The following is a 14,610-nucleotide window of genomic DNA, read 5'->3' as shown; positions in this document are numbered from 1 at the left end:
CACCTGAAGCTGAACAATAATGAATGCCAACTATAATTTTATATATAAAAAATACAGATACTGTAATTATTGTAAAATGGTTATTCAGTGTGAAACTGTCTCAAGGACTTTTCTCCATTTACAAGATTTTTTAATATGTTTTCTTGTGGCTTGCACTGTCAACAACAAAGATGTTTTGTATGCCATATTGTGTAACATTTTGTAATAAAGTTTTTATGTCATCAATGCCATTAAATTCTAATTTATCTATACTTAAATCTAATTGATGCCATTTAATCTGTTTTGAGTATTTTTGCTAAAATTCAACATAATGGTAAATGTATTACCATATATAACAAAAGTTTAAAATAAAAATAATGTCACTTGTATACAAAGCAGCTCAAAATGTTATTATTAAATGCATAAAATAGTCCAAATATCAACTTTTTATTTTTTGTGGATTTTTGACACATTTTGAAAAAAATACTTCAAATCACTTAACGCAGTGAAAGGGTTTACAACACTACTCTGACTCTCCAGGAGTAACCAGAGCCATCACGGCCTGGGCTGTGGGCGCTCTTCCCGCCCTGACTAGCGCTGTTAACGGACCAGAGTCCCAACCCCAGGTCCCCCAACTCGCGCGCAGAGTCCCTCCTCGCTCTAGCCTCGGGATTGCCGGCCCCGAACCCCAGCGACTGCAGAAGTTACCCCGCGCGGAGTCCCGTGGATACGCGGAGGGAGGGAACAAGGATGGGAGGGGGCGGAGTCAGGACACTCACGTTGGCCCCGCCCACTTGCGTTGGCTATAAAGTTCCACGCGTTCCGGCGTCTACCTACAGTCCTCGAAGGCACGGAAGCAGTGTCACCATGTCGTCGTGCAAGTCGAGTGTGGTTTTGGGTTACTGGGATATTCGCGGGGTAAGTGAGTTCTCAACGGCCGAGCCGCTGGGTCAGAAAGACTGACGCGGAAGCGGCCGGGGGCTCAGGGTCCGCGGTCTCCCAGAGAAAGGGCTTCCCTCCGAGCCAAGCCTCCCTCGCCGCGACGCTGCGCGACCAGGGCCCCCCGAGATCCCGGCCGCGGAGGCCGACCCCTGCCCGCTCCCTGGGATCCCGGGCCCCGGCAGAGAGGGACTGAGGACAGCCAGCCGCCGCTGCCGGTCTCGGGGGTTGTTTAACGACCTACTCGGCAGGGTGCATGGTCTCGGGAGCCCCTGGCGGGGAACGTTAGCGGGCTGGGGGTGGGGGCCGGTGGGAGCTGCGCAAGCGCTGACTTGGAACTCTTGCCTCCAGCTGGCGCACGCCATTCGCATGCTCCTGGAGTTCACCAATACATCCTACCAGGAGAAACGGTACACGTGCGGGGAAGGTGAGACCGCTCTGGGTTGCCAGTGCGCCGCCGCGCTCAGTCAAGCTGGCCCTACAACAGTCCCTGTCTCTTGTGTCCCAGGGGTGGCATCACCCCAAAATCGAGGGAGATTAGTGTCCCAGTCACCCGGGAGCCCTCCGCTGTGTCCTGTGTTGGGAGGGAGACATCCTTTTTCTGGAGCTGGGATTCTCCTTGTGCCGTAACCCAACTCCGTCTCAACACTTAACCAAATAGGCCCCAGAGATTAAATGGTTAAGCTTTGGGGCCTGGGAATGTAAGGTATTGGGACTAGGTTATTTTGTTAGATCTTTCCCCTGTCCTCAGGTGGGATTAAGGAAGTTGGGTCCCACTTCATTCTCTCTCTTACAGCTCCTGAGTATGATAAAAGCCAATGGCTGGATGTGAAATTCAAGCTAGACCTGGACTTCCCTAACGTAGGTGGCTGTAGGAGAAGAGGGGCAGAAGGGAAGGCTGCCAACAAGTGTATCCTTGCTGCTTTTTCTCTGGTCTAGGGGGATCTAGAATAGGGTTCTTAACCTGGATAGAATTCGTATAGTTCAGGGATCATTGCACTTGAATGCAGAAAAATCCCATTTTCATTTCCATTAACTAAAGTTAACAGTCCTTCTGTTGTGAATATAGGCAATAAGTGACACTGGTTATTAGCCATGTCTGTGACTTTGTCTAATTTCTAGTAGAAATTGGGTATCTTCATATCACGTGTTGCAGATATTTTAAATAAATATTCATCATACTTTGAAATTGTGAGTTATTTAATTCATTAATAATCTCATATTACTCTATTACAGTTTTGTTTCTTAATGTTTTCATAAATCACATAAATATATGTAATTTGCTTTATGCATTTGAAAACCTTATTCTGAGAAAGGGTCCATGGCACACACATGCACACAGATTAAGAACCCCTGTCTAGATTAAGGTGGGGACCCAATTGCTACCTTCAACTAATTTTCTTCTTCGTCCTGACATAGCATTGTCTCTCTACTGTTCACTTACCTGCAAGTCTCACCTTCCCCAGGAGTGAGAAGCAGGAAAGCCAGAGAGTCAGGTTGTTCATTTGACCTGTCCTTTTCCTTCCAGCTGCCCTACCTCGTGGACGGTAAGAACAAGATCACCCAGAGCAATGCCATCTTGCGCTACATCGCTCGCAAGCACAACATGTGTGAGTTGGGATCGGGTTGGTGAGGGAGACCAGCTGGCTGCTCAGCTGGGAGTGGATGATGCCAAAGGTGAGTTCTTGTCATTTGGTCTACAGGCGGTGAGACTGAAGAAGAAAAGATTCGCGTGGACGTCCTAGAGAACCAAATAATGGATTTCCGCATGCAGCTGACACGAATCTGCTACAACTCGGACTATGTGAGCTTCCTTAGCAGCCAGGCATTGAGGGAAAGGAGTAGATAGGAACCTAGGGGTCAATTCTCCATTCTGCTCCTGCTACCTTCCCGCCAACCCAGTTGTCAGAGTCGGAAACAGAGCTGTTTGTTTTTTTGGGGGGGTTGTCTGTCATGTAACTCTGGTGTTGGCCCCTCTTTCCAAACCCTTTCGTTCCATCCTGCCGCCCCCTGCCTGAAGGCAGTGAGAAGAAGACATCTGGAGAAGGGGCCACGAAGTGTCCTCACTGGCCTGTGTCCTGATTAGCTGTGCAGATGATGACAGCTATTCTCACTCACTCTTTTTCCCTCTCCCAGGAAAAGTTAAAGCCTCAGTACTTGGAACAGCTACCTGTACAACTGAAACAGTTCTCCTTGTTCCTAGGGAAATGCTCATGGTTTGCAGGGGAAAAGGTAGGAGGAAAGGAAGGAGAGGGGATACCTTTCTGTCTATGCAGATGCTCATGAACTCCCTAGACCTGACCATCTTATTGTCCCTCTAGCTCACCTTTGTGGATTTCCTCACCTATGATGTCTTAGATCAGAACCGTATGTTTGAGCCCAGGTGCCTGGAGGAATTTCCAAATCTGAAGAATTTCATGTGCCGTTTTGAGGTGAGGTTGCCTGCACCTTTCTCTTACAAGGGACCCCACTGTGGTCGACACCAACTTTTGCCTAAAGGGATCAATGGTTAGACACCTGCAAACCTTTAAGTCTTGGGAAGGGCCTGGCTTCTGTACCCTGAAGGTACTGTCTACAAGAAATGGGAAGGGGGAGGAGGAAGCAGGCAGCACGTGAATGTTGCTGGTTTGAAATAGGTCTGTTGGACTCCGTTAGAGTGTCGTGCTTGGTGTGCTTTTCCTTCAGGCTTTGGAGAAAATAGCTTCCTACATGCAGTCTGACCGCTTCTTCAAGTTGCCCATCAACAACAAGATGGCCCAGTGGGGCCAAAAGAAATTGTGCTGAATAGGAGGCCGACTTGCGCGGCTTGTTCTATTCCATCCTACCCGCAGGGGTCCTGTATTCTCTCTTCTCTGCTCTTTCCTCTTCAATAAATAGCACTTAGGCGACTGGTGTCCAGCTGGATTTCTCTTGGGAGTAAAGGCTGGAGGAGAATAAGGATACGTGGAGAATTACCAAGATGTGAATTCAGTCCCTGCAACATTGACAACCCCCCACCTCCCAACTGTTTTCAGTGGCTAGCGGGCCTTGCCCAAGCCTTGAGATTAAGAACTAGAAATAAAGGTGAGATTGCACAGTTGTAGAGAACAGGTGCGTTACATGGGACTGGAGCCCCTATGAAGACGTGGTAAAGACATCAAATAAAACCGTGGTTCTGTGTACTTAACTGGAGTTCAGAAACAGACTCTCATCTATGGGAATTTAGTGTGATAAAAATGGTATTTCAAACTGGTGGGCTAACCAATAAACAGGTTTGGGACAATTACCTACGAATTAAAAGTAATAGAATGCCACCTCGAAGTACTCACCACAATTAATTTATCTGGAATTTAAAGCCAAATGTTAAACACAAAGCTGGAGAAGTGTTAATTAAAATATAAGAATGTTTGGGATCATAGGGTAAGCAAAGTTTCAATAAGACATGAAAAAGCCATAAAAGGAAAGATTTGCAAATTGAACAGTATCCACATTTTAAAACTTTGTATGATAATGCACAAATAAGCAAAATTAAATGACAAGTGAGATAAAAAAGGATCAACATAAAGACTATAATGAACTATAAATCATTAACTCAGCTTTTAAAAATGGACAAAAATCTGTAAACAATTACAGAAATAAAAATACTGATGGCCAAAAAAAGGATAAAACATGTTTATAATCCAAGTAACTGCAAATTACAAGAGACCATTTTTCCATCTATCAGATGAATAAAAATTAATTTTATAAATATTGGCAAGGCTTTGGGAAAGTGATACATATTTCCTGCTGCTGAACTTATTAATTGGTATACCTACTTTGGAGGACAATTTGTCAATATCTTCTCAAACTCCAATCATATGGTGTGGCCCAGCAATTCTATCCTATTAAAAACTCAGGGCGGACCGGTGGCTCAGTTGGTTAGAAAACGAGCTCTGGGCAACAGGGCTTCCGGTTCGATTCCCACATGGGCCAGTGAGCTGTGCCCTCTACAACTAGAATGAAGTCAATGAGCTGCCATTCAGCTCCCCGGTGGCCAGATGGCTCAGTTGGTTGGAGTGCGGGCTCTCAACCACAAAGTTGCCGGTTTAACTCCTCGATTCCTGCAAGGGATCGTGGGCTCCGCCCCCTGCAACTAACAACGGCAAGTGGACCTGGAGCTGAGCTGCGCCCTCCACAACTAAGATTGAAAGGACAACGACTTGGAAAAAGTCCCGGAAGTACACTGTTCCCCAATAAAATCCTGTTCCCCTTCCCAAGTAAAATCTTTAAAAACAAAACAAAAAAACCCACATACCTAAGGTAAGACTGGTATTGTTTGTAGTAACGAATAAGTGGAAGTCATGTAAATGCCCATCGATACTATGGAATACCACAAGGCAATTAAAAAATGAGATTGAGGGGCCAGCCGGTCGCTCAGGCGGTTGGAGCTCCGTCCTCCTAACTCCGAAGGCTGCCGGTTCGATTCCCACATGGGCCAGTGGGCTCTCAACCACAAGGTTGCCAGTTCAACTCCTTGAGTCCTGCAAGGGATGGTGGGCTCCACCCCCTACAACTAAGATTGAACACGGCACCATGAGTTGAGCTGCCACTGAGCTCCCGGATGGCTCAGTTGGTTGGAGGATGTCAACTCAACCACAAGGTTGACGGTTCGACTCCCGCAAGGGATGGTGGGCTGCGCCCCCTGCAACTAGCAAGGGCAACTGGACCTGGAGCTGAGCTGCGCCCTCCACAACTAAGACTGAAAGGACAACAACTTGACTTGGAAAAAAATCCTGGAAGTACACACTGTTCGCCGTTAAAGTCCTGTCCTCCTTCCCCCCCCCCAAAAAAAAATGAGATTGAATTATATAAGCTAATGGGGAGATCCCCAAGACACATTGTTGAATTTTTAAAAATAGGTTGAAAATTAGCATATACATTACGATACCTTTTATGCTTTAAGAAGGGAAACCATGAGGTAACAAGCATTTTCTACAGATGCATTTATGTATGTGAAATGCATAGAAAAAGGTCTAATACACCAAACTGATAACAAAGTTTACTACAGGCAAATGGGAGAAAGATCCAGGCTCCCGGATGGAAGTTAAAGACTTCGGAAATAAGCTAAGGATTTATTTTTTTATTTTTTAACTCGGGGAATGGATTCATGTATTACTGTGTGATAGAAGCTAGTTTTCAGAAAAGAAAGCAAACTTAAGGGAAACGGACTCCTATGGAGATTGAATTGGCACTACTCTTTATTTGCAAAGCAAATTCTTTGAGTAGTTCCCAGCTTAAAACAGTGAGCTGAGGGCCAAATTGCTGTCCCCTGTGGACTAGGAGCCAAGAGACCCCGTGATGTCAGGGGTGCTGTCTCAGGAGGAAGTGATACAGACACAAGATATTAAGCAGACAGTTCAACTGCCACCTTTCGCCTCCCCTGGCGGCAGTAGTTAGATATCCAGGCCAATGTCTAGGATATGGGGAGCCTTTAGCCAGAAGAGGTGTACAGCTAGGAGTTTCTCTGCCATCTGATAATTCTTGACAGAATTTCCACAGTGTGAGTAATTTCCATAGAGTGAAGTGTGCCATAAGGGAAAGCCTTGTGGATTTAGGGGAGGCAGAGAAGTTGAGGATACCTCTAACTAGATAGAGGATATGACCAGAAAGGGAATATTTATTGCTGTTGTGGACGGAAAAGGGGCTACATGTTAAACCTGACAAACTCAGGAGAGTGAAAATAACCACATAGGATAGTGTGAACATAAAAATTCCTAAGGCCGGAAGTCACATCTTTGACCTGTAGCTTCCTTAACAAAGGTTAATCTTTACCTTAAATGAGCCTGTCTGTCATCTTTTTGCATCTAAGATAACATACCTTTGGAGTAATCCCTTTTTTTGGACCCCCTAGGGTACAACCTACCACACCAGGAAACTACAAAATCCCTCATTGTTATCTTGTTCCCCAAATACCATCTCTGTGTGCTATAAAATGCTATTAACTATCCTGTACCTACCAATGTAAAAGAAGTGTGTGTCTCCCCATTTTGCTTTTTATCCAATCCCAGAGATTCCCCCGAGCCCGCCACTTTGCTTTCTCTCACCCCCTTAATCTACAACCAGTGGATTTCATGTAACCTTCCTCCTTTGATTCTAATGTATAAAATAAGTAGCAAGGGCAGCCTGGTGGCTCAGCAGTTGGAGCGTTGTACCCCTAATGCCGAAGGCCGCAGGTTCAATTCCCACATGGGCCAGTGAGCTGTGAACAACAGCTCCCCCTGGGCTGCACTGCCATGAACAGCTGGAGGTCGGTGTGCACTGCCATGGACTGCTGTGTGCTGATGTGTGCTACCGTGAGCGGCTGGTGGCCGCGCTGGCTGGCAGCGGGCGTGAGTGGCCAGCAGCCAGTGTGAGCGGCTGGCAGCTGCTGAGAGCTGCCATGAGCCGCTGTGAGCGGCTGGCCAACGACTGACTGCCTGGGTGGGGGGAGCGTATGGCTCATAATACTGGCATGTGCCAGGGAGCTGTGTCCTACAACTAGGCTGAGAAACAACGGATTAAAAGTGGGGGGTAGGGGTGCAAAAAAAAAAAAAAAGAAATAAGTAGCAAAACAACCATTTTCCAGAGAATTTTCTCAATCCATTGAGACTGCTTCCTGGCAATTGTCTTCAGTTTGGCTCAGATAAACTCTTATAAACTTTCCCTTAGGCTGGAAGTTTTTTTCATTGTCACTGTGTAACAATATTACCACCAATGTAGCAATCTAAACCCACACACATTATCTCACAGTGTCTGTGGATTAGGAGGCTGGACACAGCTGTACAGGGTCTGCTGCTTCAGGCTCTCATCTGAAAGCTGCGGTCAGTGTCAGCCAGTCACCTCTCAAGGCTCAGTAGGAGAAGGGTCTGCTTCTAAGTTCACATGACTGTGGATAGAATTCAGTTGCTCTGACCTGTTGGATAGAGGGCTTCAGGTTCTTACTGGCTGTCAGCTGGAGGCCATCCTCAGTTCCTTGCAAGGGGGGCCTCTTGCTTCATCAAAACCAGTAAGGGGGAGAGTCTCCTGGAAAGAGGGACACTACCATCCTATGTGACGTAATGGAAATGACATCCCATCAGCTTTCCTGTGTTCCATTAGAAGTAAATCACTGGTCCTGCCCACACTCAAGGAAGAGGATTTCCCAAGGGTGTGAGTACTGGAAGGTGGGATTATGGGGGGGTCACCTTAGACTCTGTTCACCACAGGGAAGAAGGCAAGGAAACAAGAAATCGGCCCTGTAGTCCTCTGAGAAAAGAATCCTGGGAAAGACAGATGACAGAAGACAGGTAACTGGAAGGGAGAGGTTTAAAAAGCATAAGTCTGCAGGTGAAATGTATTTTGATAGTAGACAAATCACATGTTCCAACCTTTTCTGTGAAAATCCACTTAACAGTTCTCCAAAACGAATGCTCTTACTGGCCCAGAAAGCAGGGAAGGCCACTGAGAGGAATAGACCCATCCCACAGGAGATCGGGTTCCCTCAGTCCCCGTCTGCCCCTAACTAATTCCAACATGGGCCAAGAAGAGAAAGCTGTCACAATGGCTGCCTTCAAGCCAGGAAGGAAAGTGGATGCCCTATCACCTCAGAGGCACAGAGGCCACACAAATGTTGAGACATTAGTATACTAGTGATGGGTTTGTACAGTAGCATCAGTAAGGGCTGTCATGCCGGGTGTCATGCGGGGTCTCTAGTCCCGCTCCCCACACAAGAACGCAGGATGTGGTGAGGCCAAAAAGGAACACCCACAGAGCCATAGATAGGGGAGTCATACCACTATAGTCTTGCGGCACTGACGGCTGGGTTGGAGACACAGGAGACAGGATCCACACAATCTGCAAACTGCCGTCGGCTTCTCCGCCAACCAAGCAACCCCACTTGCTAACTGCAATCCGCGCTTGCTAGCTCAGCCACCATTCGCTGCTAGCGTGGCCACTACAGTTACATTAGTGGCCAAAGGCTCACTGGTTACAGCTGACGGCCAACTAGCCACAGCTGATGGCCATCCGATCACAGCTGATGGCCATTTACTACCTGAGCCAGCACCTTTCCATGTGAGGCCGAGAGCCTGGAAACTGCACTCCTGGCTCTGTCCCGACAAGGGCTTTAAAAAAAAAAAAAAAAGTGATACCAGTAGGAGCTGTTCCCGAAAAAGTATTAGAGGAACTCATTTGTATTCATTGTTGAAGGTTGAGCAACTGGATTAAGGCATTTCCAGTTCAGAAGACAATAGCTTCTGGGACTCAAGAAAAATTTGTTGTGAAGTTATTTCACTGATGGGATGGGCGGAGTGGGTGACAACAAGGTACGGACATGAATCTGCCTGTAAAGCCACTTAAGAGCTTAAGACAACACGTGGGGCCTGGATTTCATACCGAAATTGCACATGCCTTATCCTTTAGCAGCAGGACTAGGTTGAGCAATGAGCCACACTGATAAATAGGGATTGGGTAGGTTCAGATGGATGGTTGGGGAGATGGAAAGAATTGACATTTAGCCAGTGATTTTTCTAATGTGCACATTTGCTCATGTCACTCCCCTGCTTAAATACAATTAATGGTTTCTCAGCCGTTAGGAAAAAGACAATCCCTTCCTGCATACAAAATCCTTCATAACCTGACACCTGCCCTGGGACCCACAGAACACTAGGTTCCAGCGTTTCTGAATCCCCCAGGGAGCCACATAGACGCTGGAGTCAGGTTGCTTGGCTTCATATCCTGGCTCTGCCACAACGAACTGGTCTCCTGTGCCTCGGTGCCTTCTCTGATAAATGAACCGTCCTTCACTGGGTTGTCATGAGAAGTAAGCCTCTCTTTCTAAAGCACCTACCTTGAACAGACCAATGTTATATAAATGTATAAATATAAATTATCCACAAGCACCATGTTCTCTTTTATCTTCATGCTTTCGTACTTGCTGTTCCCTCTGTCGGGAACGCTTTGCTCCAGCACCCTCGGCCTGCCTAAAGCCTATTATCTTCTAAGGTAAGCTCAGAAGTTACTACTGTGTTTCTCTGAAAATAAGACCTAACCAGAAAATAAGCACTAGCATGATTTTTCAGGATGCTGGTAATATACAATAAGCCCTAATGCGTCTTTTGGAGCAAAAATTAATATAAGACTTGGTCTTATTTTCAGGGAAATATGGTAGAGCTTATTTTATATTACGAGCATCCTAAAAAATCATGCTAGGGCTTATTTTCTGGTTAGGTCTTATTTTCGGGTAAACACAGTAACTCTGGGAGGCCAAAGCTGATACCCCTCTGCAAACCATTAGTGATGGTCACCAAAGATTTCTGATTGTTTTCTTTTGGGGGAAGCTTCACAACCCTCTTGAACTTAAGGGTAGCCTTGTGACTTGCTTTGACCATTTAAATGGGAGTAGAAATCACACAAACTTTCCAGGCAGAAGCTTTAGGAGCCAGTGTGTGCGTGGCCACCTCATCTGCTTCCAACCTCTGTGATAACTCTGAGAGCAGGTGCCTGCTTGGAGCCTCCATCAGTCTAAATCTCTGACAGCCTCCAAAAAGCCAGGTTTCTGTTAACCAACACAGGACATAAAGCTTGAGTTAGAAATAAATGTGTGTTAAGCCACTGAGATTTGGTTTATCCTGACCAACATTCCTCCATCTTTCAGGCTAATTTAAATGTGCCTATTTTAAATCTGTGCCCATAGGATTCGACTTTTTCGTTGATGAGTACTTACCAACTGAACTCTTAACTGCTTGTTTAAATATCTGTCTCCACCACTAAACCGTAAGTTGCCTGAGAGCAGGGACTGCGTCTTCAGTAATTTTTTAGTGTAGCGCTTGTATAGTGCCCAACACAAAGCAGGGACTCACGCCATGTGTTGATTCCCTTTGTTCAAATGAGAACTGGAAGGAGAAAAGTTTGCTTCATGTAAGTGCTTAATGCTCTGAAGGAACTTCTGAAAATTCTTCTCTGTTCTGGTTGGGCAACAGAACACTAAAATGGGATACCCTGTTCTTGTAACGTAACAGGATCAGTAGGGATCATTCAGGTAGAAGTGCTTGGAGTCAGGACAGAAGTTCAAGTTCACAGAGGGCCCGAGGACCAGGAAAGAACTCTGATGCTGGAGAGTGGGGTCATTTCGTGGTCTGGCTTGCCCGTTGCTTAGGCCCAATTGAAATGAAATATTTCTGAAAACCGACTGGGATAGTTAGACTCTTTGGGGATTTTCAATGGAAGTAGCTACAGGTGACTCACATGTGAGATTTAAATCCAGAAGAAAATATTAAAATGGATATGTTTGTATTTAAATTTCAAATGAGTAGCTACTGCTATGTGTCCCCACATCGAGACAGAGGGTCAACTTGAGGTTATTAGAAAGGAGTGTTTTCAGGGGTGCAGAGGGCTGGAATAGAACAAACAGGATGGTATTGTGTTACAATTCAAGGAAGTTAGAATAGGTCTGCATTTTATCTTCTATGGTGTAATGTTTCCAGTTGTATCAACAGACATTTTTTTTTGATCTGTGACTGAAACTATCTGCTTCCTTCCAAAGTGATGTTTCAAATGAGAAGAGAACTAGAAGAAAGCAGGAAATTCAGAGCGCTGGTTGGGCCTCTTGAACAGGACTGTGCTGTACAGGGGGACCTGGGGGGCTGCCCCACAAAGTGGAGTCATTTGGGAGAAGCCAGATCTGATTCAGCAGGAATAAGACAATTCGCATTTACAGGAAGAGTTGTTCCAGAATCCATCAGGCTTGGCCCCTCTTCTCTGCTTCCAAGCCTTGAGTTACCACGTGGTGGCAGGCAGGTTCTCTGTGTGTCTGTCATCAATAAAGGTTTCATTCATCATGCCACAGAAATCTTTAAAAATATAGGCTAATAAAGTGGGATGATAGTGAAGGTGAAAGTGGAGGAATGGAGACAAGAGCCAATCCAGGGAGTGACTTTAGGTTGCTGCTATCAATGCAACTAAAAGCCTTGTTTTGCAACATCTCTTCAGATAAAAGCCTCATCATGCACTGTGCCTTCTGAATCCTCTCACGAAAGGTGGTCATCCTATACGCATTGTAAATACATGCAGAACAGTTTTTCTGCATATCTGAGTGCAGGCTGTTTTCCATTACATCATAGAAGTCACCTAATTTTCCCTTTTTTTTCTCTCATTCCCTTAGTATTTTATATAATAGGGTTAACTGGGGGGTCATTGACATTATGTTTTAGTCTGTCATTTTCATAACATCGATCTGAATATTACCCAGAGATCCCCAATTTAGAAAGGGGTGCAGCAGTTGATGATGACACTTTAAGTTGTACCTACTTTGGGCAAAAGAGGGTGGATGTGTTTTTGTTTGTACAGGGATGGTTGCCTTATGTTAGGCAAGAGCATTTAATGGTGGTGGCTATCGTAATGATCGTTTGGAAATACACATGTGGAAAGGAATACGTCTGTGGCAAGCATCCTCTTGCAGATGTATCCTCTGCATCTTTGAAACACCCTTCTTCCAGATGGGGGATTTCTCACAAGTCCCGCCTCCCCAAAGTAGAAGACTGCTAGTTGACTCTCGATATCCAGCGCCCCATCTTCTGGTGTCACAGAATCTCCGTTTCTGGAGAGTACATAACTTCCCAGGCAAAAGATGTCATTCCCAGTATGATTACGTTCTAGCCAATGAGATATAAGCAGCAGTGTTACATGTTACTTCCAGGAAGTTTCCTTAAGAAGGAAAGAACAACCCCTATTCCTCCTTCTGCCTCCTGCTGTTTGGAATACAGATGTGACGGGGTTCCAGCAGCCATTTCAGACGATGAGGTGACACAGAAAATGGAGATAAAAGTAAGCTTCAGTAATTTTTTAGTGTAGCGCTTGTATAGTGCCCAACACAAAGCAGGGACTCACGCCATGTGTTGATTCCCTTTGTTCAAATCAGAACTGGAAGGAGAAAAGTTTGCTTCATGTAAGTGCTTAATGCTCTAAGCACTAAGCTCTGAAGGAGCTCTGAAGGAGCTACACTATAAAATTAAGAAGCTGAGTCCTTAAGGCTACTTACTATGAAGCCAACATTACCAAGGCTCAGCTGTCCACCTTCAGAGCTTTCCTTCAATCAGCTTCTGTCCTAGTTAAGCCACTGTTAATATTTAGCTATGTACAACAGAACTTAATCCTAACTAATTCACTTGGGACCCAGGCTCTGTGAATTAATTGCACACAGCAGTACAGACTTCAGCCATAAAGAAGCAGGCCCTGAGAATTTGTTTTCTGGCAACGCTAGTGGGGGAAAGATCAGGATTTTGGAGGCAACAGTGGTGAGACATGTGCATCCAGTGCCACGTGTCAGGGGTAGGCTCTCCAGTGTCTGTGCCCAGCAATGGCCGTGGAGCATTCTCTAGAACAATCCCACATGTACGTAGTTAGGGCCACTTCCTGGCTACCCAGTCTCTAAAACCAACTCCCTGGACCTCCCAGGGATTCCACGTGCTACCTGATACCTCTAATAAATCATTTTCCTGTTTCAGCAATAAGGAGCCACTCCCCTTAGGTCTATCTTAAAATAAATATCTTTAATACCTTAACCTTTATCTTACCTGCTTTAAACCACTGACTTAATCCCAAGATTTTCCCACTTTTCTGGGTGTGGGAGTGATTGCAGTTGAACACCAAAAGTCATTCTTCTTTTGAAATATGGGTCTACCCTTGTGACGAGGTATAACACGCAACTGAACCTTCCAAATGGAATGTGAACAATCGTGACCTATGCAACTTGTGCCTTACTTGCATAATGGGAAGTTGCTTCCTTGGGTTTTCTCTATTTTCCTTCCAATACTCATGATATAGCATCAACCAAGATGATGAGGAAGCACCGCAGGGATGGCAGAGCCACAAGATGGAAGGAGCCTGAGTCCCTGAGTTACTTCATGGAGCAGGGCTGCCTCGACAGCCTGGACTATCTCCCATGGAACATGGAAGAAGAATAAACTTCCATTTTCTATAACCTGCTGTCTTGGGGTCTCTATCAGCTTTATCTTTCTCTGCTAATACCGTGATAATGGAGGAATACTAAGGCAGGAGACTTAAGATTACAGACCCATGCAGGAGACACCAATGCAGGAAACCATGTTCTCAGAGTATGACTCGTGTTCCCATTTTAGAAGGGAAAGATACACACTAAACCATATGGCCACACAGTCAGGAGGCACCAAAGAATCCCCCGGTCTTGGGGCCTCTGCTAGATCTAGCCACAATCAAATCGGTGTTTTTGCTTGCCTCAGTTTAAAGTACATACGTTCTACTATTTCTACCCCAGACTTTAAAACGCATGTTTTTACCTCTTATAATTTTGACCACAATGTTGAGGAAAAAAGTTGTTTTCATTTGCAACTGTCTTCATTATCACATCGCTCCTCCTTTTTAAGGATTGAGTTTTGTTTCTTTTTTTAAATAATCACCTATTACGTTCAAATCTAAATCTAATATTTAGGCTTTAATATAGCTATTTCTCTCTCTCTCTCTCTCTCTCTCTCTCTGTCTCTCTTTCTTTCTCTCTCTCTCTCTGTTGATTAGTTGGCTGGTTGTTTTTTAATTATGCCTTTTTGATTTGAGCTTCTAGATCAGAAGTCTGGTAACTGTGGCCATCTGCTTTTGAAGTTCTATTGGAATATAGCCCCACCCACTTATTTATGTATTGTCTATGGATGCTTTCACACTACAGCGATAGATGAGTAATTGTGA

At 45.2% G+C, this 14,610-nt stretch overlaps 1 protein-coding gene across 1 annotated transcript; it reads left to right on the top strand.

The window, feature by feature from the left end:
* The first annotated feature begins 772 nt into the window (after positions 1–772).
* GSTM3 (glutathione S-transferase mu 3) lies at positions 773–3,806 on the top strand. Its single transcript, XM_033091929.1, has 8 exons — positions 773–897; positions 1,270–1,345; positions 1,715–1,779; positions 2,447–2,528; positions 2,622–2,722; positions 3,055–3,150; positions 3,240–3,350; positions 3,604–3,806. The coding sequence occupies exons 1-8, from the start codon at positions 847–849 to the stop codon at positions 3,700–3,702; spliced, it is 681 nt and encodes a 226-aa protein (XP_032947820.1). The 5' UTR covers positions 773–846; the 3' UTR covers positions 3,703–3,806.
* The last annotated feature ends 10,804 nt before the right edge of the window (positions 3,807–14,610 follow it).

This window comes from Rhinolophus ferrumequinum, chromosome 22, assembly GCF_004115265.2.
Source record: "Rhinolophus ferrumequinum isolate MPI-CBG mRhiFer1 chromosome 22, mRhiFer1_v1.p, whole genome shotgun sequence".
NCBI lineage: Eukaryota > Metazoa > Chordata > Mammalia > Chiroptera > Rhinolophidae > Rhinolophus > Rhinolophus ferrumequinum.
This window is presented reverse-complemented; position numbering and strand designations above follow the sequence as displayed.